The sequence below is a fragment of the Artemia franciscana genome, chromosome 4 (assembly GCF_032884065.1).
Source record: "Artemia franciscana chromosome 4, ASM3288406v1, whole genome shotgun sequence".
Taxonomy (NCBI): Eukaryota; Metazoa; Arthropoda; class Branchiopoda; order Anostraca; family Artemiidae; genus Artemia; species Artemia franciscana.
In genome coordinates, this window is record NC_088866.1 from 10821036 (window position 1) to 10846017 (window position 24982).

At 34.3% G+C, this 24982-nt stretch overlaps 1 protein-coding gene across 7 annotated transcripts in view; it reads left to right on the forward strand.

Moving 5' to 3' along the window:
* The window catches only part of LOC136025976 (uncharacterized), a 391881-nt gene that overhangs the window by 250909 nt on the left and 115990 nt on the right, over window positions 1-24982 (forward strand). For all 7 annotated transcript variants that reach the window (XM_065702101.1, XM_065702103.1, XM_065702104.1 and 4 more), the window contains 2 exons: window positions 2182-2278; window positions 12176-12339. In XM_065702101.1, coding sequence (XP_065558173.1) covers window positions 2182-2278; window positions 12176-12339 — 261 coding nt within the window. The remainder of the gene's footprint in view (window positions 1-2181; window positions 2279-12175; window positions 12340-24982) is intronic.

Sequence of the window (24982 nt, forward strand, 5' to 3'; positions counted from 1 at the left end):
AATTGCTGCAAAAACTTGAACATTACAGTGAGAACATGAAAATTGAGAAGCTCAGTAAGCATGAATTTAAAAAAGAAGTACACAATCTAGCTCAATGTAATGTGTTGAATGTGCTACCAAGAGAGCTGAAAAATAAAAAAAAATCTGTCTTTTCAATGATGAGTGCTGTCGCTGATGCTGTAGCAACTAAAAGTTATTCAAGTTGGTTTCTGTGGCACCAATTTCGAAAATCCCCATTTTACTTTCGTAAACCAAATAGTAATGTATTTGATAAGTTTGTTCTTTTCATTATTGTAACATATCCTAATACGTCTTGCAAAGAAAACAAACGTCCCCTCTGAAAATCTTTCCTCACTTAGGGGTAAAATTGCATGAGCAGCTCAAGTATCTCTTCCGCCAGCATAATTTGTAGTAGCAGAGGTAAGCACCGCCAACAGATAATCTACAACGCTGTCTCAACGAGCTCAAGCCACTTTCTGGACTTTGTGTGAAAAAGCACTTTTTGTCAATACAGAGCAAATTTCAAACGCTCTTAAATCTATCATAACTTTAAAGGTCTTTAATAGAATATATATACATATTTCTAAGAAGGACCAATCTGCTTAAATTGGGAAAAGCTCCTAGCAAGCTCTAGTCAAAAGAGCCTCAACTTTTCCCTCCAATCATAAAGATCAAATTTCTTGCTTGGCTCTGACACCAATAATGTTCAATTTGTTTATTTTTTTTATCAACTATTTACTTGACGTATTTTATATTGATATAATTTTGCAACTAAATGAAAAAAAGAATGTACATTTTTTTCAAATGTGCGTAAAAGGTGACATTAAAACTTAAAACAAACAGAAATTATTCCATGCATGAGGGAGGTTGCATCCCCTCCCTCGACCCCCACCCATGGTACTTTAATCTCATAGCACTATGTTGGAATAATTTATGAGTGTACTTGTACTTGAGCAGGCACTCTTGAAGTGTTGAGGAGAAAAATCCAAACTTTCTTGGTTGCATTGGTAGCTGCAGCCTAGTAAAGAACATATTGTAAGAACCGGGGCTTGAAGATGAGGCAGCCACCCTCATATCCAGAATAACGTTAACCTATGAAAAATACGATCCGTGAAGCTCAATTTATTTTGGATTACCAGTGCCCGGATTAGGATAACTCTTTTTATCAGCATAAAAATTCTGTCTCCTTTAATTTCCACATAAATTAGTATAGAATGCTCATTTGGAAACTAACTTTCTGCTGTTTATAAGGAAAACACCAATGTAAAACTTAAAAAAAATGTATTATATGCATCATCATCATCATCATCGTAATTTATTTATACTAAAAATAAAACAAACAAAAACGAGCGGGAAAGACACAAAACTAGTCCTCAGGAGCAACTTTGTGAAGAAACAATACATCAGAATATTCAATTTTTGTGCTGCTTCTCAGCATAGAAACTAAACAAATTTAAGCGCTTATTTTGTCTCTGAGCTAACTTAGAAATTCAGCTAACATGAAAACTGGCCACCTGTAGATCTGGAAGGCCTATTCTATCATTTTTCCACTTGTTACAGAGAGTGTGAGGATGACTTATCATTATCAATGTACTAAGCCATCATTGATGAGTAGAATCGCAACCAATAACCAGTGATGAAACCTGGCTGGCAATTCATTTCATGCAAACCATTTTTTAAAAAGCCCCATCAGTGTTAAAAACCGGTTAGTGTCATACCCGGTTATCTCATCTGTCTGTTCATTATCATTAGATGGTGTGGTTTCGTTCTTGGAAGGAGGGTAATGATTACCACGGAGCTATACTATAAAACGCTGAAAAAAAATGAAGAAGGAGTATGCAAAACAAAAGACATGGCCAAGAGACTTCTAGGACAGTTCAGGTGGAACATTTTCAAACACCCGCTATACAGCACGGCTTTCGTTACGAGGAAGAGCTGAAAGATGGGATCACGGATTGACTCAAGACACAGGTGGCAGGATTTTACAATAATTCAGTTTTGAAGAAGGTAGAGGGATATGATAATTATTTTCAAGTGTTTGGTATTTTTGTCGTAAAGTAAAGTATTTACGTAGTTTTCATGTGTAAATTCGTAATATTTTTATTGTTTTGTTGTGTATTTATTTAATTTCAATCTTTGTTTTAGCTTTTCTCTCATCCACTAGCTTCGTTTCTATTTTAGACGAACAGCTGACGTCCGCTCTGTTGGATATTCTGAATTGTTCAGCCTATCAAGAGAAGATGTCCTATCAGCTATGAAAGATTACCCGGAAGCAAGGGTATGCATATCCTTTAAATACCTTTGCTCTAACCTTCCACTATACTTTCCATAAGACAAAATATAATATATGTGTGGTACTAGAGGAATCCATAGTCCAATAATCAGAAAAAGAAACAGGAAATTCAACAAAAGGAACCAGCCAAAAAAATACATACATTCATTTTGTTGGAAAGCAAGGTTTTATCAAAAGTATAGAGAGCTGGCAAAAAAAGTAAGACAAATTTATGTTAAATTACCCAAGAAAAAATTAGTCTTAGGCTAAAAACAAACGTTAACTGACCTTATTAGTTTCTAAATTAATTTATCATACATGGTGGGTTTAATAATTCCAAATAAAGTCAATTTTAAAAAGAATAACAAACTAGAAAACTTCCACATATAGCCTATGGTTATATATGGCCCCCTTGGGGAAGAACTGGGACACAATCGTGGCAGAATTGATTATTTCATTTCAAAAGGCCATTGAATAGGGAATAAAATAGTGTATACTTTTTTTTTTATGTGATTTCTGTTCTATAAGCCTAATTAACCAGTGATTGTCTATTTTATAATCCACACTCCCTGTGTAATTACCAGCTAAAATTTTGGAATAATTTAACCATATTGACATAAATTACACCTCTGAAGAGATTCTGCCTGTTAAGTTCAGTACTTTTTTTGAGCATCCCGTCTTCTGCTAACATATACCTATGCCTGCTTATCCAAAGCCCTCGAAGTTTCAAATCGCAGAAACTGCGGCTAAAATTCGTATATCTATATGAAGACACGCTTTTTCCTTTCTACTTGTTTATCTATAATAAAAAAATCACATTCGTGAGAATAGTGCTCCAGTTCCCATTTGCTGAGAATAATGGTTCAAAATTGGGGGCATGATGTATTAAATGAATGACAGGTGTTGACGATATTTGTCAACACGATTCAGTAGTTATTCCAAATATTCATGTGTTGAATGTTGAAAATGATTCGAAAATTAAACACAATTAAACTGGAGGATCCGGCAGTATATTTGTAAACCATTTAAGAAATTGAGCGGCAATTGTTTCTTCACATCTTGCTAGGTTATTTATGCGAACTTTAGTCATGGGATAATTCCTGAATCTTCAATTGCGGTTATATTGATTCCAAAACTGCTTGTTCATCTACTTCTTTTTCTGACTAGAACTTCTTCCACAGACAATGAAACAGGCAGCCATCAGTTCACCTATGGGAAAAGTCTTTCAGTGGAGAATATAATTTTCACTCTAAGTACTATTACTGAAAATGATTGGTCATTTTCTATATCTTTTTACGCTTATCGTGTTGATGTGTAATAAGCATTCGAAAGTATCAGCCATTTGAAATGGCATAATATTTTTCAAGATCGTCGTATTTCGCCACTTTATCTTAAATTGGTTTCTTGGTTGAACAAACAATGATTGTTGACCCACCCGAGGTTCCGAATTGAGTCTATCTTATTCTGCAGAAAACCGGTGTTTGCCAAGATGGTGTTTCGTCTCTGCTTTCCTTTCCTTGGTTTATTGACGTCCATAAACACCTCAATGCCATGTTGACAAAGCCTGAATAAAAATGTGTGCTATGCTGATGATCGCGTTATATCAGTTACTTGTTTCACTGCTATTAACGTGTTAAGTCACATCTGTGAGGGTTTTGCTCTAGATTATAATGTTTTATACAATTTTTCTAAGACTAGGTTTGTATTATTTACCTTCAAAACTGTTTGATGCCCCCATTCCACATATAAAATTATGTGGATACATCCTTACATTTGTAAATGAGTTAAGTTACCTAGGTTTAATATTTAATGAGTAGGCTAATTGCTTGACAATGTTCACCTTTGCCATTCTCTGATGTTAGTGTCAAACAGTTCGTGGTAACGAACTGTAGTAAGGAGCGACCCGGCTCAATATTAACCAAAACTCTAAAAAATGGAATTTTTGGAATGATACCAATAGCTACATCAAAAGAATTGCATTTTAATGCTGGTTTTAAATATATAAGTTTCATCAAGTTTAGTCTTGCCCATCAAAAGTTACGAGCCTGAGAAAATTTGCGTTATTTTGGAAAATAGGGAGAAACACCCCCTAAAAGTCATAGAATCTTAACGAAAATCACACCATCAGATTCAGCGTATCAGAGAACCCTACTGTAGAAGTTTCGAGCTCCTATCTACAAAAATGTGGAATTTTGCATTTTTTGCCAGAAGGCAGATCACGGATGCGTGTTTATTTGTTTTTTTGTTTTTTTTTCCCAGGGGTGATCGTATCGACCCAGTTGTCCTAGAATGTTGCAAGAGGGCTCATTCTAACGGAAATGAAAAGTTCTAGTGCCCTTTTTAAGTGACCAAAAAAATTGGAGGGCACCTAGGCCCCCTCCCACGCTAATTATTTTCCCAAAGTCAACGGATCAAAATTCCGAGATAGCCATTTTATTCAGCGTAGTAGAAAAACCTTATAACTATGTCTTTGGGGACGACTTACTCCCCCACAGTCCCCGTGGGAGGGGCAACAAGTTACAAACTTTGACCTGTGCTTACATATAGTAATGGTTATTGGAAAGTATACAGGCGTTTTCAGGAGGATTTTTCTGGTTGGGGGGAGGGGTTGCGAAGAGGGGGATATTCTGGGGGAACTTTCCATCGAGAATTTGTCATGGGAGAAGAAAATTTCTATGAAGGGAGAGCAGGATTTACTAGCATTATTTAAAAAAAAAACAATTAAAAAATAAATATGAAAAAGCTTTTTAAGCTGGAAGTAAGGAACAGCAATAAAACTTAAAACAAACAGAAATTAATACCCATATGAGGGGCTCATCTCCTTCTAATACCTCGCTCTTTACGCTAAAGTATTTTTAGTAATTTCAACTATTTATTCTACGGCTTTTGTGATTCAGGGGTCATTCCTAATAAATTGGGATAAAATCTAAGCTATAGTGTAAAGAGCGAGGTACTGACGAAGGGGCGAATCCCCTCATATCTATCTATCTATATAAAAATAAGTTGTCTGTCTGTGGATCTGTGGATCAGGTGACGTCATGTTTCTGTGTCGGCTGACGTCATGAAATTAGTTGTCGTCATTTTTGCTTTGACGGTGACGTCATTAACGGTATTTGAACGCAAAACCGCGCAGTTAGATGAAAATCCACCTGGACAGCGAGAGTCAAAACATATCAAAACTGAAAATGATAGCGATGATGATTGGGTTTGTGATTTTGACTTGGATAAGGTCATCAATGCCTACCAGATTTAAGTTAAAAAAACAAAGGTTCGTCGATATGTACTTCATAGTGACGCTGAAAAATAAAGAAGAAAAAGAAAACTGAAAAAAGAAAAAAGGTAAAAAACTAAAAAAAAACTAAAAAGAAAAAACACTCAAAGAGAAATTACAGACCGGGACACAAATGACGACCGAGACAGAGGGAATATAAGTGACGACCGGGAACCTCAAAGAGAAATTACAGACTGGGACACCGGACACAAATCACGACCGGGACACAGGGAATATAAATGACGACCGGGACACAGGGACACAACTACAACGGGGACGCCGGGGGTACAGGCGGGATATATAAATGACGACCGGGACACAGGGATTGTTCAAATAGAAATTACAGACCGGGACACCGGGACACAAATGACGACCGGGACACCGGGACACAGGGAATATAAATGACGACCGGGACACTCAAAGAGAAATTACAAACTGGGACACCGGGACACAAATGACGACCGGGACACAGGGAATATAAATGACGACTGGGACACAGGGACACATCATTAGAATAATGAGGTATAGATCTGAATACGGATTGTTTTTCCCATGGACAATTATATGTTGCATGTTCAAGAGTCAGTAAACCTGACAATCTATTTATATGCACAGACAATGGGACAGCGAAGAATGTTGTATATTCGCATGTTTTACGTAGTTAAAAACATATATTTATATCTATCTCTATTCACAGGTGGGACACAGGGACACAACTACAATGGCGCGTAACTAATATGGCGCATAACGACTTACGCGCGCGGGGGGGCTTGGGGGGCGCGAAGCGCCCCACCAACTAGGTGTTGGGGTGGCGCGAAGCGCCACTCCAACAGCTAGTATGTAATAAAAACATGAGAATACAAAAGTTCTTTACGTAAGCTAATTTATAAGTTACGTAAATCTTTTACCAATAAAAAGATTTGTAAAAAATTAAAAGTTCTAGTTGGCTTTTTAATTAACCAAAAAATCGGAGGGTAACTAGGCTTCGTCCCCCCTCTTTTTTTCTCAAAATCATTCGATCAAAATTATGAGAAAGCCATTTAGCCAAAAAAAAATAATATGCAAATTTCGTTTTGATTATTCCTCTGCGGAGAGCCAAAATCAAAACATGCATTGATTCAAAAACGTTCAGAAATTAAATAAAAAAAACAAGTTTTTTTAACTGAAAGTAAGGAGTGACATTAAAACTTAAAACGCACAGAAATTACTTCATATATGAAAGAAGCTGCTTCCTCATCAACGCCCCGCTCTTTCCGCTAAAGTTTTTTACTGTTTTAAAAAGAAGAATTGAGAGAAAGAGTCAAACTTTAGCGTAAAGAACGGGGTGCTGATGAGGAAGCAGCCTCTTTCATATACGAAGTAATTTCTGTGCGTTTTAAGTTTTAATGTCGCTCCTTACTTTCAGTTAAAAAAACTTGTTTTTTTTTTTATTTAATATCTCAAAGGAACTCTACTGCTACATCGGTTTTTAACTGCTCAGTAGAGGCCAAGAACTTTATCTAGCCTACTGCACCAGTATTAAATATATTAAATAACAATAAATTAATTTAAATTAATAACAATAAATTAAATAACATCAACTGTATATAGATCTTATTGTGAAGGAAGAACTGCACCAGTATTAAATAAATTAAATAACAATAAATTAATTTAAATTAATAACAATAAATGAAATAACATCATCTGTATATAGATCTTATTGTGAAGGAAGAACTGCACCAGTATTAAATAAATTAAATAACAATAAATTAATTTAAATTAATAACAATAAATGAAATAACATCATTTGTATATAGATCTTATTGTGAAGGAAGAACTGCACCAGTATTAAATAAATTAAATAACAATAAATTAATTTAAATTAATAACAATAAATTAAATAAAATTAATTGTATATAGATCTTATTGTGAAGTAAGAACTGCACCAGTATTAAATAAATTAAATAATTTATTGTTATTAATTTAAATTAATTTATTGTTATTTGATTTATTTAATACTGGTGCAGCTCTTCCTTCACAATAAGATCTATATACAATTGATGTTATATAATTTATTGTTATTAATTTAAATTAATTTATTGTTATTTGATTTATTTAATACTGGTGCAGCTCTTCCTTCACAATAAGATCTATATACAATTGAGGTTATATAATTTATTGTTATTAATTTAAATTAATTTATTAATTTAAATAAAACCCATTAATTTTATTTATTAATTTAATTTAAACACCAGTATTATATAAATTAAATAATAATAAATTAATCTAAATTAATAACAATAAATTAAATAACATCAATTGTATATAGATCTTATTGTGAAGGAAAAACTGCACCAGTATTAAATAAATTAAATACCAATAAATTAATTTAAATTAATAACAATAAATGAAATAACATGAATTGTATATAGATCTTATTGTGAAGTAAGAACTGCACCAGTATTAAATAAATTAAATAACAATAAATTAATTTAAATTAATAACAATAAATTAAATAACATCAATTGTTTATAGATCTTATTGTGAAGGAAGAACTGTACCAGTATTTTCAGCTTGTTTCTTGATTGTTGTCACACTATTCATCATTTACATGAACTTAAAGTAGTATACACTTATACCGAGGATTTCCATAGTGTTTCATTTATTTTACGAAACAACAAAATTAGCAGCCAGCAGTTGTGATTTCGAATAGGTTCAATTTTCTTCGGTTCGAAAATTAGCAAGCTTCTGCCCAAACTAGAGATCCATCAGGACCCTAACCACAGAGGTGCCATTTGGGGGGGTCAGCCCACCCCAGATTTTCCAGGGGGACCCAAGCTTCCACCAAAAAGGGCCCTTTGCCGGCCATAATAATCCATTATGTCCAACATAATCCATTCTGTCCAATTGATTTGAAATTACTGCACGCCTATTAACCAAAGAGCGTAATTACTTGACGACCCTTGGGGTAATTACGCTATTTGCTATTAATCATTGTAAACTTTGAAAGTAGGTAAGATACATAATAAAATTATCTAGTTCTGTCCAGTGCCCATTTCCTAAATGATTACACAGCACGAAGTGAGTTGGGGGGGGGGACAAGATAGAGTTCATGCCCGCCCCAAGATTTGGTCCAAATGGTGCCTCTGCCTAACCAGGTACCAAATCACCGACTTCAACTTCACAAGCTTAAAGACTCGATTCTGGAATTAAAACAGCCACAATATGTAAATGACGTTAGTCGAAGAATATAACACTAGTCAAGAACATCTGAATTAACCGTCAGTGAGAAAGTACATTTTGTAAATAGACTTCTTTTGAGATTATCCATTGTGACTTAACCTTGTTCTAATTAAACCTATTAAACTCACCTTACTTAACTCGCAGAAAATAAACATCATCTTGCTATTCTAAAACTTCCTTTGGGCCATCCACAGCAACTCAACCCTCATTTTATTCATTCATATTTAATACTGCTTCATTTAACTCCAACCCAACCATCTCAATTTTCTGCAACTCTGCCCCAGTTATATCTACCCCAACTAACTCAACTCCATTCAATTCAATCCCAGCACAACCTTGATAAAGCTAATTATCTGAAATTTAACCCTATGTGACTCAAAACCTTTTAGCTCAACCCTCTGCAGCTCAGTCCCCACAATTCAACCAAACCCTTCCTGATACACCTCAATTTCTTCTGGACCAATCCCTATTAATTCAACTAAGAAACTGGACAATACATCTTTTATTGCAGGTGGTTATAATTTATTTTGGATTTTGTTATCTTTAGTCATTAATTAATTGTTTTGTGAATGTTTCTTATTTTTTCCCCTTTAAGAGACTTGAGCTACAAGCTTCATGGCGCTTAGACACCAGAATTTTTGTAGTACAAATTCGGCCCCTGAAACAACAAGTCCTACGCGGACATTTTGCCATCGAATATGAGTCAGCCAGCTATCAAAGTTTATAGAATGTTAATTTCAGATAAATGAGGTTGATGTTCACTAGGTTGGGGTGAATGGTGTTTAGCTGCAAGGGGTTTGATTGAATAAGGCTAAGTTTACTTAGTTTTCTTTGCATGCATTTGCGTTGAATGGGTTTCTGGTTGCATTAGGGTGATTGCAGTGGGTGCTAAGTTGCATAGGAATGCGGTGAATAGCTCTTGAGCTGAATGAGGATAAGCATGAAGGTTAAAGGTTGAGGTGCATAGGGTATATTTAAATGGAAACAAGTTAAATACGACGGAGTTGTATTGTTGTCTAATTGAACAGGGTTTCAATTAAAAGATAGTTGAGTTAAAAGGGCTAAGTTGAACAGAATAGAGTCAACTACGACAGGAAATTAATTCGTTTATTTATTTCTTTTAATTTCTTATTTTATGTTGCTATTTAGCAAAAAAGAAATAAAAGACATAGCAAACTATTTCATACGGCAAACTTCCTAGTTCACTTGGTCAGCACTCTATCTCCTATCCTTCTGCTATACCCTTCCTACTTCTATGTGAGGCTTGCATCTTTTTCCGCGGGCTTTACTAGCATTTCTGCCTATTCTCACAGCAAAATATCTAAGTTGAAATATATTGTAGATATAATGAATATGGAATCATTCGCTTTGAATTGTAAACAAAGAACTAGTAAGTAAGAAACTTGCACGGGACTGGTAGGAAACTACCATAGAAATCGAAAGGAGATTTCAATATAAAAGAACACTTTTAGTCCCTCTTAGAAAAGAATTCATGTTACTTTTTAAGGAAGTAGAAGTCTAAGGAACAAAGGAAAGATGGGAATTCCCTATCAATGAGCTGCTCAATAAATTTGGCTGGATCACTTTGTCTGGACATGTCCATAGCTAAATTATACCAAGGTCCTTTTTTATCATAGCTACTTTAAAAAACACAGTTTTTCCACGAAAACATCAAATCTATCACCTGGGCCGAGCCCCAATTAGCTTACACGGTACTACCTAAAAGCAAAGTTTTTCTTAAATGAAAATAAAGAGTGACGCTTGAAATCAAAACGAACAGAAAGCGTTCTATATATTAGGTGGGCTGTAGGGTTTGTTTACTTTGGTGGTAAGGGGGCGTGTGTACTTAAGGATCACAGTCTCCCTCATGCAAGGGTCATTTTTTTATTTGAGGTTTGAACTTCGCTTTCTAAGTTCCTTTCAATAAAACTATATTCTTTAAAATTTCTGGTTGTTTATAATACCATATTCAGGACTATGAAAAGGGCTATATCAGACTTATTATATTCATTGTATTATATTCAAATGAGGACCACATTTCTTCATTTCCCATTCCGTAGGTTAACTTTCTTTTTTCTTTCCCTGAACACAAGCTTATTTACGGGTCCTAGCTTTAAATAGTGAATTTTGAGTTTTTCCAAAAGTGAGGAAGATTACCACCCCTATAAAACCCACTTCCCCCCCTTCTACTAAGATGTTTACTGATACCCATCCCTGAATTCCCCTTTTATTTTGTTTGTATGATTATACTCAGTAACCGACACACTAAAAACATAAGCTTATTCCCCATGTTTAAGGGGAAATGTACCGCCGCGCAATATTTCTTCTTCTGAAATTGAAAGACTGTATAAACGTATTTATGATAGTTTCAATTCGATTAATTATCTTATAACTATTGCTCGATAGCTCCTTAACTATGTTCGAGAAAAATTAGTGTTTTCCAGCACAAAATGGTGTGCGCTTTTTTATTGCAACAAGAATGTCAGAATTTTGTTATTCTTTTTCAAATGGCCACCGTGTTTTTGAAAAATTCGAAAGTTGATATTTTCATATGCAGGGGCTTGGAGTCTATAGGATATAGCCTAAACTCTATGGTCTTCTTGGTTGCCAAATTGATTTTTAAAATTCCAGAAGAACTAAAACCCTCTTTGGGGACCTTTCCTCAATTTTCTTCTAAAATTGTGTAAATTACTTTATATTAATAACTTTTTATTGGCAGATTTTGTTGGGTAAATCATTTTGATGGATTTTGATATATTCCACAAACAGTGTGTTATGCGTGCCCTATAAGTTACTCCTTGTTTTAATATAGGAGCCCCCCTTACGAAAATCAAAATTAAGTTGTAAAAATTCAGAAATTCATTGACTTGCAAAGCCTTTAATGTTTGGATAGCTCAGGGACGAGTTACGACAATGTTTTTTAAAGGAGTATCGCTTTTCTTCTCTAATGGCCAATCGCTAAGTCAGTAAATTTACCCATAAAAGTGTAGGCTTGACTAGATTTACTTTAATCTTTATTTTCATTCTTTCTTTTATACAATATGTTTCTGACTTCCTTTATGAAGGAAAATAATCACGATGTGTCGGGTGATCCTCGCATATATTTATGGTATTTTACTACAACTGTATAAGTTTATCCTTTGTGCTAGAATATTAGAAAATTCAGTGAGAGGGAAAAAAAGTAGAATTTGATTTAAGTTTGGATAAAATGTTGAATACCGGTAGTTGCGATAATGTTTTCCATCCGAAGTAGAGATATTCTGCAAGGTTTTGAATGATTTGGTATTGCCAATACCAAAGGTATTGTTGGGTACTTCTTCCCGCTACACCTTCTGTGTTTATACCCGTTCTTCCTTCACAATAAGATCTATATACAATTGATGTTATTTAATTTGTTCCATATCTTACAGGAGCTACTCCAATCAATGGGAAAGAAAAGATTAGCTGAGGCCAAAAGAATTGCAAGTCAACACAAGAAGAAAGCTGAGGCAAAAGCGTCGGGTGCTTCAAAACTTCTACATGATGTTAAGGGCTTTAAAGATGTTATAACAAAGACCAAAATATTTACAGTCAAGTAGGTTTCTCTCTTTTTTTGTAACGTTTACGATAAGGATTACAAACTGTCTAAGTAAAAATACAGAAATGCAGTAAATGCATTAGAAAGGCGGTAAAGTGCGTACTTCACCGCTGTCTAAATAAAGAGCCATGTCCGTCCAGGTTTTACTGTATTCAGAGCAAACTACTGCTTCCGCAGCCATTTTTTTCTTTTCTCGTGATCAAGCAGTATGCACCTCCACTGTGGTAAGATGTTTAGACTCAAAATTTTCCTTGGGTGTGGAAAACGTGAAACAGGACAAAAGAGGTTCCATTGAAGAACGTATAACTTCTGGTAGTTTAAAGGAAAGGCGTTTTTTCCTCATGTAGGTAATGTCAAAACAGAACTATCCTAACTGGGAAAGTATTCTTTTCAGAATAAATTTATGTCGTGCATCTACAGAATATCAAATATCTATGAGAATCGGGTAACAAAATTCTGTATCTCATCTAGATCTCTTTGAATTTTGGAAAAGTAAATTTCAAATGCCAAGTTCCAAATTTTTCGGCTGTTTTCTGAGTCTTTTGGATTGATGGCTCTTTTGTATTGATTAATTTTTAAAATATCTTTCTCTGTAAAGCAAGTCCTCCAAAGAAAAGTAGAGCACTACATTAAACCAAGAATGAGCAGAAATAAAGTCAAAATGTAAAACTACAGCAACTCATTATCAATAATTAAATGAAATTCACAACGAATGAAAATTAGAATAAGTAACCAAATCACACTCAAAACGAGCAGAAACTAAAATGAGTAAGGCTGACCCCCCCCCCCCACCAAGGCTACTAAACACCAGAAGATAATTTTTACTTTACTAAAAACGATCCTTCTTTCGAGCTCAATGTTTCCATCTTTTATGATAATGAAAACAATGATTAAAAAAACATCACGGGGGGCGTGAGCTCTACACATTTTAGTTTCAGGTCGTTTTGAGTTTGACTTGGTTATTTGTTCTAATTTCCGTTCCTTTTGGGTTCCATTAATTAATTGATGGTGATTAGACCTTTAGACCATGCTGAACAAGATGGCAATCTCAAATTTTGGTTGCATATGGGGAATGAATGGGTGAGGGGGGCTGTCTGCCCTCCAATCACTTTTGACTCATACAAAGGGCAGTAGTACTTTAAATTTTCAACTGAATGAGCTACTTTCGAGGTTTCCATGACAACTTCTTTGATATGACGGGCTTTGGTGATAAAAATAAAACATTGTACCCACATCTTTTTTGCAGAACAATATGGGTTTTGCAGAATAAAGCGCTTCGAGTTTTATGCGGTGTTGGTTTTAAAGACTCGGTACAAAAGAGGTATATAAATCGCAAAATCTTGCCTTTAGCAGGACTTATTACTTTTTATCGAAGCCTGTTTATATATAAATATTCTCAAATTTTTTACCAAATATGCTTTAAAAGTATGTTTGAATTAGGAAGTGATATTCATACACATATTGCGAGACAGTCCAATATAATTCGTCGCCCGCTTGCTATTACTCGTAGACCTCAATTTTCTATTCGGCATCTAGGACCCCATGCATGGAATTATTTACCTACGATTTTGAGAAACATGGATAATTTTCCTGAATTTTGGCGAGAATTAAAGCCATTTTGCCATTAATATTTATTATAAATATATTTTGCCATTTTGCCATTTTTCCATATTTATATTTTGCCATTTTGCCATTTTTCCATATTTATATTTTGCCATTTTTCCATATTTATATTTTGCCATTAATATTTATTATAAATATATTTTGCCATTTTTCCATATTTGTATTTTGCCATTTTGCCATTTTTCCATATTTATATTTTGCCATTTTTCCATATTTATATTTTGCCATTTTGCCATTAATATTTATTATAAATATATTTTGCCATTTTTCCATATTTGTATTTTGCCATTTTGCCATTTTTGCATATTTATATTTTGCCATTTTGCCATTTTCCATATTTATATTGTACCATTTTGCCTTAATATTTATGGTTTTGATAGCTGAGTGGACCTCAAGTGGAGCCATGATGTTGGTCTTGTTTTAGGCGATACTGGTCAAGCGGTTTTAGTTTCTTTTTGTTTTGTCTCTTTTGTATTGTAATCCCGTATCGATTTAAATGCAGAGTAATTGAATATAATTTTCTCTTTTTCTTTTCTTTTCTTTTTTCTTTTCTTTTCCTTTTCTATTCTTTTTTATTTCCCTCTCCTTGTTCGTATTGTTTTTATTTGTATGTGTACTGGGGTTGTGAGCCCAAACAAGCTTTGCTTTGGACCATTTGCTTGTTTTGTTTTGTTTATTTGTATTAATAAACCCATTTTTATTCTCTCATCATCGTTCTTTACTTAGGTAGCGCTATTGTGCTGTATATGATTAAAGAAAAAAAAACTAATTTTTTTAACTGGAAGTAAGGAGCGATATTAAAACGAACAGAAATTACTCCGTATATGAAATGGGTTGTCCCCTCCGCAATCCTTCGCTCTTTACGCTAAAGTTTTTAATTGTTTTAAAAAGTAGAATTGTGGCAAACAGTAAAACTTTAGCGTAAAGAGCGAAGGATTGCGGGGGGGACAATCCATTTCATATACGGAGTAATTCCTGTTCGTTTTCATTTTAATGTCGCTCCTTACTTTCAGTTATAAAAACTAGTTGTTTTATTTAATTTCAGAACGTTTTTGAAATTAATGCATGTTTGATTTTGGCTCTCCGCATATAAATTGTTATATTGAATTTTGCATATTAATTCTTTTTTTTTGGCTAAATGGCTTTTTCTTAGTTTTGATCGGACGATTTTGAGAAAAGGGGGTGGGTCTAATTGCCCTCCAATTTTTCGGTTACTTAAAAAGGCAACTAGAACTTTTAATTACTAACGAACATTTTTATTAGTTAAAAATATAAGTAACTTGAGAATTAACTTACGTAACAAACCTTTATATTCTTATATTTTCATTATGTATATGAGGGGGTTTGTCCCCTCGTTAATACCTCGCTCTTTACACCAAATCTTAAGTTTTGTCCCAATTCTTTAAGAATGACCCCTGAATCAGAAAGGCCGTAGAATAAATAGTTGAAATTACTAAAAATACTTTAACATAAAGAGCGAGGTATTTATCTCCTCCTAAATACCTCGCTCTTTATGCTATTAAATAAAAAAAACAAGTTTTTTTAAATGAAGGTAAGGAGTTTGAAGCTTCTCCATGGATATATTCTCCCACGTAACGCCCCCCCCCCCTCGACTCTCTCCCCTAAACCAAAAAAATCCTCCTGAAAACGTTACTATATGTAAACACAGGTCAAAGTTTGTAACTTGCAGCCCATCTCACGGGGACTGCGGGGGAGTAAGTCGTCCCTAAAGACATAGTTATTAGGTTTTTCGACTAAGTTGGATAAAATGGCTATCTCAATTCGGATCAAATTTTGATCCGGTGACTTTTGGAAAACGATGAGCGTGGGAGGTGGCCTAGGTGCCCTCCAATTTTTTGGTCACTTAAAAAGGGCACTAGAACTTTTAATTTCCGTTAGTATGAGCCCTCTCGCAACATCCTAGGACCACTCAGTCGATATGATCACCCCCGAGGGAAAAAAACAAAAAAAAAACAAACAAATAAACACGCATCCGTGATCTGTCTTCTAGCAAAAAATGCAAAATTCCACATTTTTGTAGTAGGAGCTTGAAACTTTTACAACAAGATTCTCTGATACGCTGAATCTGACGATGTGATTTTCGTTAAGATTGTATGACTTTTAGGGGGTGTTTCCCCCTATTTTCTAAAATGAGGCAAATTTTCTCAGGCTCGTAACTTTTGATGGGTATCATTGATCTTGATGAAGCTTATGTATTTAAAATCAGCAATAAAATTCGATTCTTTTGATGTAACTATTGGTATCAAAATTCCATTTTTTAGAGTTTCGGTTACTATTGAGCAGGGTCGCTCCTTGCTACAGTTCGTTACCACGAACTGTTTGATTGCAGTATTGCTGTTAAAGGAACGCAAGACGACGCGAGCTTTCTTATACGAAACCTTATTATATACGTAACTTTTTTTCTAAAGAAGGTACAACATTTTTTCAACCTTGTAGACAGGTCTTGCTAAGAACAGAAGCTGACACTGATTTTCAAGAAATAAATTTCCTTCCTAGACTTTTTTTTTATTTTGAAGTTTTGATTTTACAAATTTCATGCATTTTCTTAAGCAAAAGGTCCTAGCTTTGAAATTAAGCTTCTTAGAAATAAAATAACTTTAAATACTGACAGAACTTCATAATACCCCTTGCAAGAATGGAGCAAAGTTTCTGCACCTCTCTATCTAGGGGGGGGGGGTATGCTGTAAATCCTGATTTCTAAGCACACAAGTAATTGTCTTATTATGGTTTAATCATATTTTACACGTTTTATCCCATGAAAAGTAAGTAAGAATACATGCACTGTTCTACATCCAGAACAGTCAAACAGTTCGTGGTAACGAACTGTAGTAAGGAGCGACCCGGCTCAATAGTAAACGAAACTCTAAAAAACGGAATTTTGATGCTAAAAGATATATCAAAAGAATCAGATTTTTATGCTGATTTTAAATATATAAGTTTCATCAAATTCAGTCTTTGTCATGAAAAGTTACGAGCCTGAGAAAATTTGCCTTATTTTGGAAAATAGGAGGTAAAACCCCCTAAAAGTCATAGGATCTTAACGAAACTCACACCATCGTATTCAGCGTATCGGAGAACCCTATAGAAAATTTTAAGGACCAATCTACAAAAATGTGAAATTTCGTATTTTTTGCCAGAAGACAAATCACGGGTGCGTGTTTATTTGTTTCTTTTTTCCCAGTGGTCATCGTATCGACCAAGTGGTCCTAGAGTGTTGCAAGAGGGCTCATTCTAACGGAAAGGAAAAGTTCTAGTGCCCTTTTTAAGAGACCAAAAAATTGGAGGGCACCTAGGCCCCCTCCCACGCTCATCTTTTTCCCAAAGTCAACAGATCAAAATTTTGAGATAGCCATTTTGTTCCGCATAGTCGAAAATCATAATAACTATGTCTTTGGGGATAGCTTACCCCCCACAGTCCCTGGGGGAGGGGCTGCAAGTTACAAACTTTGACCAATGTTTACATACAGTAATGGTTACGGGGAAGTGTACCGACGTTATCAGGGGATTTTTTTGGTTTGGGTGTGGGGTTCAGGGGAGGGGGCTCTATGGGAGGATCTTTCCTTGGACGAATATTTCATGGGGGAAGAGAAATTCAATGAAAAGGGCGCAAGATTTTCTAGCATTACTATTAAAAAAAATGAAAATATAAACATGAAAAAGTTTTTTTTCAGTTGGAAGTAAGGAGAAGCATTAAAACTTAAAACGAACAGAGATTATTACGCATATGAGGGGTTCTAAAAATACTTTAGCATAAAGAGCGAGGTATTTAGGAGGAGATAAATACTTCGATCTTTATGCTAAAAATTTTTTTAAGTAATTTAAACTATTTATTCTACGGCCTTTCTGATTTAGGGGTCATTCTTAAATAATTGGGACAAAACAAGATTTAGTGTGAAGAGCGAGGTATTAACGAGGGGACCAAATCCCTCATATATATAATAAAATATATAAGAATATAAAAGTTTGTTACGTAAGTTAATTCTTAGGTTACATATATTTTTTACTAATAAAAACGTTCGTTAAAAATTAAAAGATATAGTTGCCTTTTTAAGTAAGCGAAAGATTGGAGGGCAACTAGGCCTCTTTCCCCGCCCCTTATTTCTCAAAATCGTCTGATCAAAACTAAGAGGAAGCCATTTAGCCAAAAAAAAAATTAATTTGCAAATTTCATTTTAATAATTTATGTACGGAGAGCCAAAATGAGACATGCACTAATTCAAAAACTTTCAGAAATTAAATAAAAAAAAAAGTTTTTTGAAATGAAAGTAAGGAGCGACATTAAAACTTAAAACGAACAGAAATTACTCCGTATATGAAAGGGGCTTATCCTCCTCGACACCCCGCTCCTTGCGTTAAAGTTTGATTCTTTCTCGCAACTCTACTTTTTAAAACAATAAAAAACTTTAACGTAAAGAGCGGGGTGTCGAGGAGGAAAAGCCCCTTTCATATACGGAGTAATTTCTGTTCGTTTTAAGTTTTAATGTTGCTCCTTACTTTCATTTCAAAAAACTTGTTTTTTTTTATTTAATACACTAAGAAATAATTTTTAAAGTTATCATTGTGCATCGATTTCCTTGACAATTTTTCTCGGCAAAGCAGTGATTTTATTCTTACGCGGATAGACAGTTCTTGGTCTTCTAATAATTAGAGCTGACATTGTTTTCCCAGAAATAAAAGCCCTTTTGTGGTTTTTTCTATTTTGAAGTTTCTATTTTGCCAATTCCCTACCTTTTGTATAAGTGAAATACCCTAGCTTTAAAGACAAAGCTTCTGAGAAATCAATTAACTTCAAATACTCATTAAGCTTCATATTTTCTTTTCGACATCCTACGCAAAACTTTCACAGCTCTTATAAATATTATGGATTTTTCTCTTATAAGTTGCTTCTTTTACTTACAAATATTTTCCAAAGTTTTAATGGTGCATCAAATTATTTTGACATCCTAGACGTACATTATTTCTAGACAAAAGAATTTTTTTTTTTCCTACAGCAGATAGACGGGTCTACATCTTGTAAAAACCTTATCTTACATTAGCTTTGCAGGCATAGAATTTGTTCCTTAAGTTTACAGAATGAACATCTTATATAGGCTCATTAACCGCAGTACCTAGTACCTAGTCCACAATATTTATGACTCTGAAATTCGAATTCGGTCCTTCGGGGCCTGTGATAGTCATTTTTTTAATTAAATATTTACCTTGTCCCATCTTAAATATCTTATTAGAGGGAAACAGCCCCCCCCCTCATGCCCATCAATTTTTAAAACACATCTAATCAGAATTCCGAGATAGCCATTTTGTTTGGTGAAGGTGAAAGGCCTGGAAATTATGTCTTTGACAACTCACATACCTTCTCAAAACCAGAACATGATTTGCACTTTACTGAAAAAAATGGCAGTGGATTTTCAGTTTAGTATACATATACTGATATATGTTCCTTAAAGTTATATATTAATCAAAGTGTATATTAAATTATGTATTATATGTAATTATACATTAAAGTGTATAATCATACAGGTAAAGGCCAAAAACGCGGCTATAGAGCTTGGCGATTGCTTCTCACACACACCACTTTTTTAGAATTTCCTTAACTACATGTTGACCTTACAACGTAAAATATTCATAACGCACCCCTGCATACAGGATACAGTACAATACAAATTCGCTACCCGTGTGATATAGTAGCATGTGTTTTCACGCAATAGTAACCAATTGGTCTCAATTGATGTAACATCGCAAAAGACCTTGACAACGGGGTTTTTTTTCGATGACGTCATATGGATGAGATTGTAGTTAAAGCATGGGAAGGGTATCTTTCAATCGGAAATTGAAAATCTAGAACACTTTAATAGTCAGAAGGGATTTAAGGGTAACCAGCCCACCTTCTTTGCTCTTTTAAGCTGCCTGCCTCCCCTGAAACACCAAGACAGCAGTCAAATCTCAAGGGACTTACTTTATGCAAATTGCTTACAGATAGGTCTTAAAGTGACAAAAATATGGAAGGTTTGATCTTGGACACCCAGCGTCTTGAAATTTTCAGGGACTGTTCTCTTGGTTAAAAGGATTCATGCATTTTGTTGTGGGAGATGGGCTTGGTGAACCGGGACGAGCCAATAACAATTTCATCCTAATGTATCTGAAAGTTGCAGCCAAGGTTCTTGGTCTAAGAGGAATTCTAATTTTCGGGGTGTATCCCCCTCAACGAACAATTGAATGATCAAACTCGCAACCCTTTCTGAGGGTATATCCAATTTTTCGATTATGTAAATATCTCTGCAAATATACTGTAATCAGCGTGAAAAATTTTCTCGATGCATACTATAACGAAATTTTATGCATCCAAAAGGAGGTATTACTGGCAAGGGTCGCTCTTTTGATTAACGTGCACTACCTTGGACTGTGGTTGCTAATCTTGGTCGAAATTCAAATTACATTTTGCGTAGTCAAAATTTGAAAAAAGTAAAAACTTAGCATTTTTTAGCATTTTCTGTGGAAAACCAACACCTTATTATGCTTAAAGCTTATAAAACATTCAAAGACCACATTGAATATTTTTTAAAGGGATCACTACTTATTGAAGTAATATTTATTATAATCCGAGTTCCTTATGTTTTTTTCTTATATAATCTCCTAGTTTTATCCTGGTTTTTCAGTACAAACACTTGTAAAGCTCTTGAAAGACCAATTTTAAGATTAAAAGCCATAAAAAGCAAAAAAGTATCAACAAATTACAGTTAAAAGCAACCGTTCCATTAACTTAGGCATTTTTATCGCTCAGTTAAAGACAAAATAGGCTATAAAATAAAGTTTGTTTTTCTTTGAGATCAGAGTAAGCAACGTTAGTTCCTTGTCATCTGGAGAAGGCATAGATTTGATACAACCTGACCCGAGAATCAATTTTAAACATCTCTTATTATATCCAGAGGCAGGCTGAGGGGAAAATAATATTACCCACTTTTATATGTTTCCAAGTTTTCAGTGTCCTATTTTTCTATAGTCCTACGATATTCATATTTTCATGTAAGGCATAAATTCTACCTATAATTTGATAGCTGAGATGTTTATCCACCTATTAAATTGCATTTATATTTTGAGTTTGGCTTTGAAATTTTTTTTTTTCATTTTTGATATTGGAAAAGGTTGTGAAAACACGCAGATATAAGGAGAATTTTCCTATTCCTTAAACACATTTTAGTTATTCTCTTAGAAAAACTTAGAAACAGTATCATAATTCTGTCAGAGGAGGAAAAGAATAGATCGGAAACTGATAAATCCAATGATATCAGCATCTTGTCCTTTGATGTAAGTTACAGCTTGAGGGTTTTTTTTTTCATATAATTTCTTACTGTATTTTGAATATTTGAATAAAATGTATATTAAATAAAAATAAAAGCAATAATTTCTCTGACTAGCTGGACGATTAAATGCAACTTCATTTGTGTTTTTTTTCGCGAGATATTTTTTCGACATGAAGAAGGAAAGTTTACTTAGAAAATGCAGTTTAGAAATCTAACATACATTTTGACACACTGTAAGCCGTTTGCAATACTACGAGTGTGTTTCAGCTTCAGTAGGGCTATAATCCAAACTTATCTGGCTATAATGTATGTATAAACATATTGTATAGTGTATAAACATATATAATGTATGTATAAACATATATGTATAAACATATTATGTTTGAAGCAACAGCTTCATGCTTGTAATAAGTGAACCAAAGACCATAGAAACCAAAGTGTAAAAATTTGTATTCCAAGAAACTCTTATGTAAGAAACATTCTGAGTAGAATGTTTCATACATACATTTGATAAGAATGTTAATCTAACATACATTTTGACACACTGTAAGCCGTTTGCAATACTACGAGTGTGTTTCAGCTTCAGTAGGGCTATAATCCAAACTTATCTGGCTATAATGTATGTATAAACATATTGTATAGTGTATAAACATATATAATGTATAATGTATCTATAAACATATATGTATAAACATATTATGTTTGAAGCAACAGCTTCATGCTTGTAATAAGTGAACCAAAGACCATAGAAACCAAAGTGTAAAAATTTGTATTCCAAGAAACTCTTATGTAAGAAACATTCTGAGTAGACGCTGAATCAGAGATATGAAATAATTTTCAGATACAACAGAATAATAATTTGGAATTACAAATACTTTTTGAATAATCAAACACTTCGTGGTAACGAGCTGTAAGTAAGAAGCGACCCCGACTCAATTTTAACCGAAACTCTAAAAAACGGAATTTTCATACAAATAGACACATCAAAAGAATTAAATATTTTATGTTGATTTTAAACATATAAGTTTCATCAAGTTTAGTCCTATTAGAAGTTACGAGTCTGGGAAAATTTACCGTTACTCTCGAAAAAAAGGGAGAAACACCCCTAAGAGTCATAGAATCTTAACGAAAATTACACCATCAGATTCAGCGTATCAGAAAACCCTACTTTAGAGGTTTCTAGCTCATATAGGGAAAAATATGGAATTTTGTATTTTTTGCCAGAAGAAAGATCATGGATGCGTGTGTATTTGTTGTTACTTTTTTCCCAGGGATGATTGTATCGACCCAGTGGTCCTAGAATGTCACAAGAGGGCTCATCTGAACGTAAATTAAAAATTATGGTGAACTTTTTAAGTGACTAAGAAAATGGAGGGCAATTAGGCCCTCTTCCAAGCTCATTTTCCCCCAATTCACTGGATAAAAATTTTGAGGTAGCCATTTTGTTTAACATAGTCGAAAAATCTAATAACTATGTCGTTGAGGACGACTTAATCCCCTACAGTTCCCCGGGGAAGGGCTGCAAGCTATGATCTTTGCCCATTGTTTACATATGGTATTGGTTATTGGGAAGTATACAGATATTTTCAGGGGGGATTTTTCTGGTGTGGAGGAATAGAGTTATGTGGGATTATCTTTCCATGGAGGAATTTCTTAAGGGGAAAAGAATTTCCATGTAGGAGGCGCTGGATTTTTCAGCACTATTAAAAAAAAAACAAACAATGAAAAAAATGAGAAATCAATTTAAAAAAACTAGTTTTTCAACAGAAAGTAATTTGCAACATTAAAACTTAAAACAAACAGAAACCATTACATGTATGAGGGGGTTTGTCCCTCGTCAATTAATCGCTCTTTATGCTAAAGTATTTTTAGTAATTTCAAAATATCTATTTATTCTAATTAAACAGCTTTTTTGGATTCAGGGGGCATTCTAAAGGAATTGGAACGAAATTTGAACTTTCGCATAAACAGCGAGGTATTGACTAGCCCCATCATATTACGTATATGAGGGGGGTTTCTTCCCCTCGTTGGTGCCTCGCTCTTTACGCTAAAGTTAAAATTTTGTTAAATAATGGCCGATATAAACAATAATTTGTTTGTGTTATTTTTCGGCCAATCTTAGCATTTAATATTATCTTTAGCAGCTTTTTAACTATGATTTTTATGTGATAATAAATCAAATTTATTGTATATCTTTGGCTTGTGGTTGTTACTAAATGAAAAAAAAAACAAGTTTTTTCCAACTGAAAGTAAGGAACAAAAATTAAAACTTAAAACTAACGAAAAATATTACATATATGTGGGGGCTGACCCCTTCTCAGTACCTCAATTTTACCAAATTGAACCTTTTGTACCTGTAACCTTTAATATTTAATGTATAAAATTTATTTAATGTAACCTGTAACCTTTATTTTTTTACCTTTTGTACCAGGAACAAAATTAAAACTTAAAACTAACGAAAAATATTACATATATGTGGAGGCTGTAAGAGCTCATATGGCACTTGTGAAGAGGTCGGAAGAGCCAAGAGCTCATATGGTGCTCTAGCAAAATTCTAAGAATCAATAGATTGATTTAAAATGAAAATCCGAGGTTGGTCGGGATTTAAAATATGAGTATCGAGTCACGAGGTCCTTCTAAATATCAAAATTCATTAAGATCCGATCACCCACTCGTAAGTCAAAAAAACCTAACTTTTTCTAACTTTTCCTCTCCCTTCAGCCCCCAGATGGTCGAATCAGGGAAAACGACTTTATCAAGTCAATTTGTGCAGCTCCATGACATGCCTACCAATTTTCATCATACTAGCACGTCCAAATGCACCAAACTCGTCTAAGCACTGAACCCACCCCCTAACTCCCCCAAAGAGAGTGGATCCAGTCCAGTTACGTCAATCACGTATCTACAACATTTATAAGCGTTTTCCAAGATTTCCGGTTTCCCCCTCCAAATCCCTCCAATGTCAACAGATCTGGTCGGGATTTGAAATAAGAGCTCTGAGACATGAGTTACTTCTAAATATCAAATTTTATTAAGTTCTGTTCACCGTTCTTAAGTTAAAATACCTCAATGTTTCTAATTTTTCAAATTAACAACCCCCATCTCCCCAGAAGAGAACGGATCCGTTCTAATTATGTTAATCACATATGTATAACTTGTGTTTATTCTTCCCATCAAGTCTCATCCCGATCTCTCCACGCTAAGCGTTTTCCAAGATTTTTAGTTTCTAAGATTTCCTGTTTCCCCCATCCAGTTCCCCCCCCCCCTCAATGTCACCAGATCTGGTCAGGATTTAAAATGAGAGTCCTAAAGCACAAGATCCTTCTAAAGATCAAATTTCATTATGATCTGATCAACCCTTCGTAAGTTACAAATACCTCTTTTTTCTAATTTTTCCGAATTACTCCACCCACCCACCCCCCAATTCACCAAGAGAGTGAATCTGGTCCGGTTATTTCCGTCACATATCTTGGACTTATGCTTATTCTTCCTAACAAGTTTCATCCTGATATCTCCGCTTTAGGCATTTTCCAAGATTTCCGGTCCCCCCCAATGACAATGGATCCGGTCGGGATTTCAAATAAGAGATCTGAGCTACCAGGTCCTTCTAAGTATGAAATTTCATTAAGATCCGATCACTCCTTCATAAGTTGAAAAATACCTGATTTTTTCTATTTTATAGAATTAACCCCCCACTC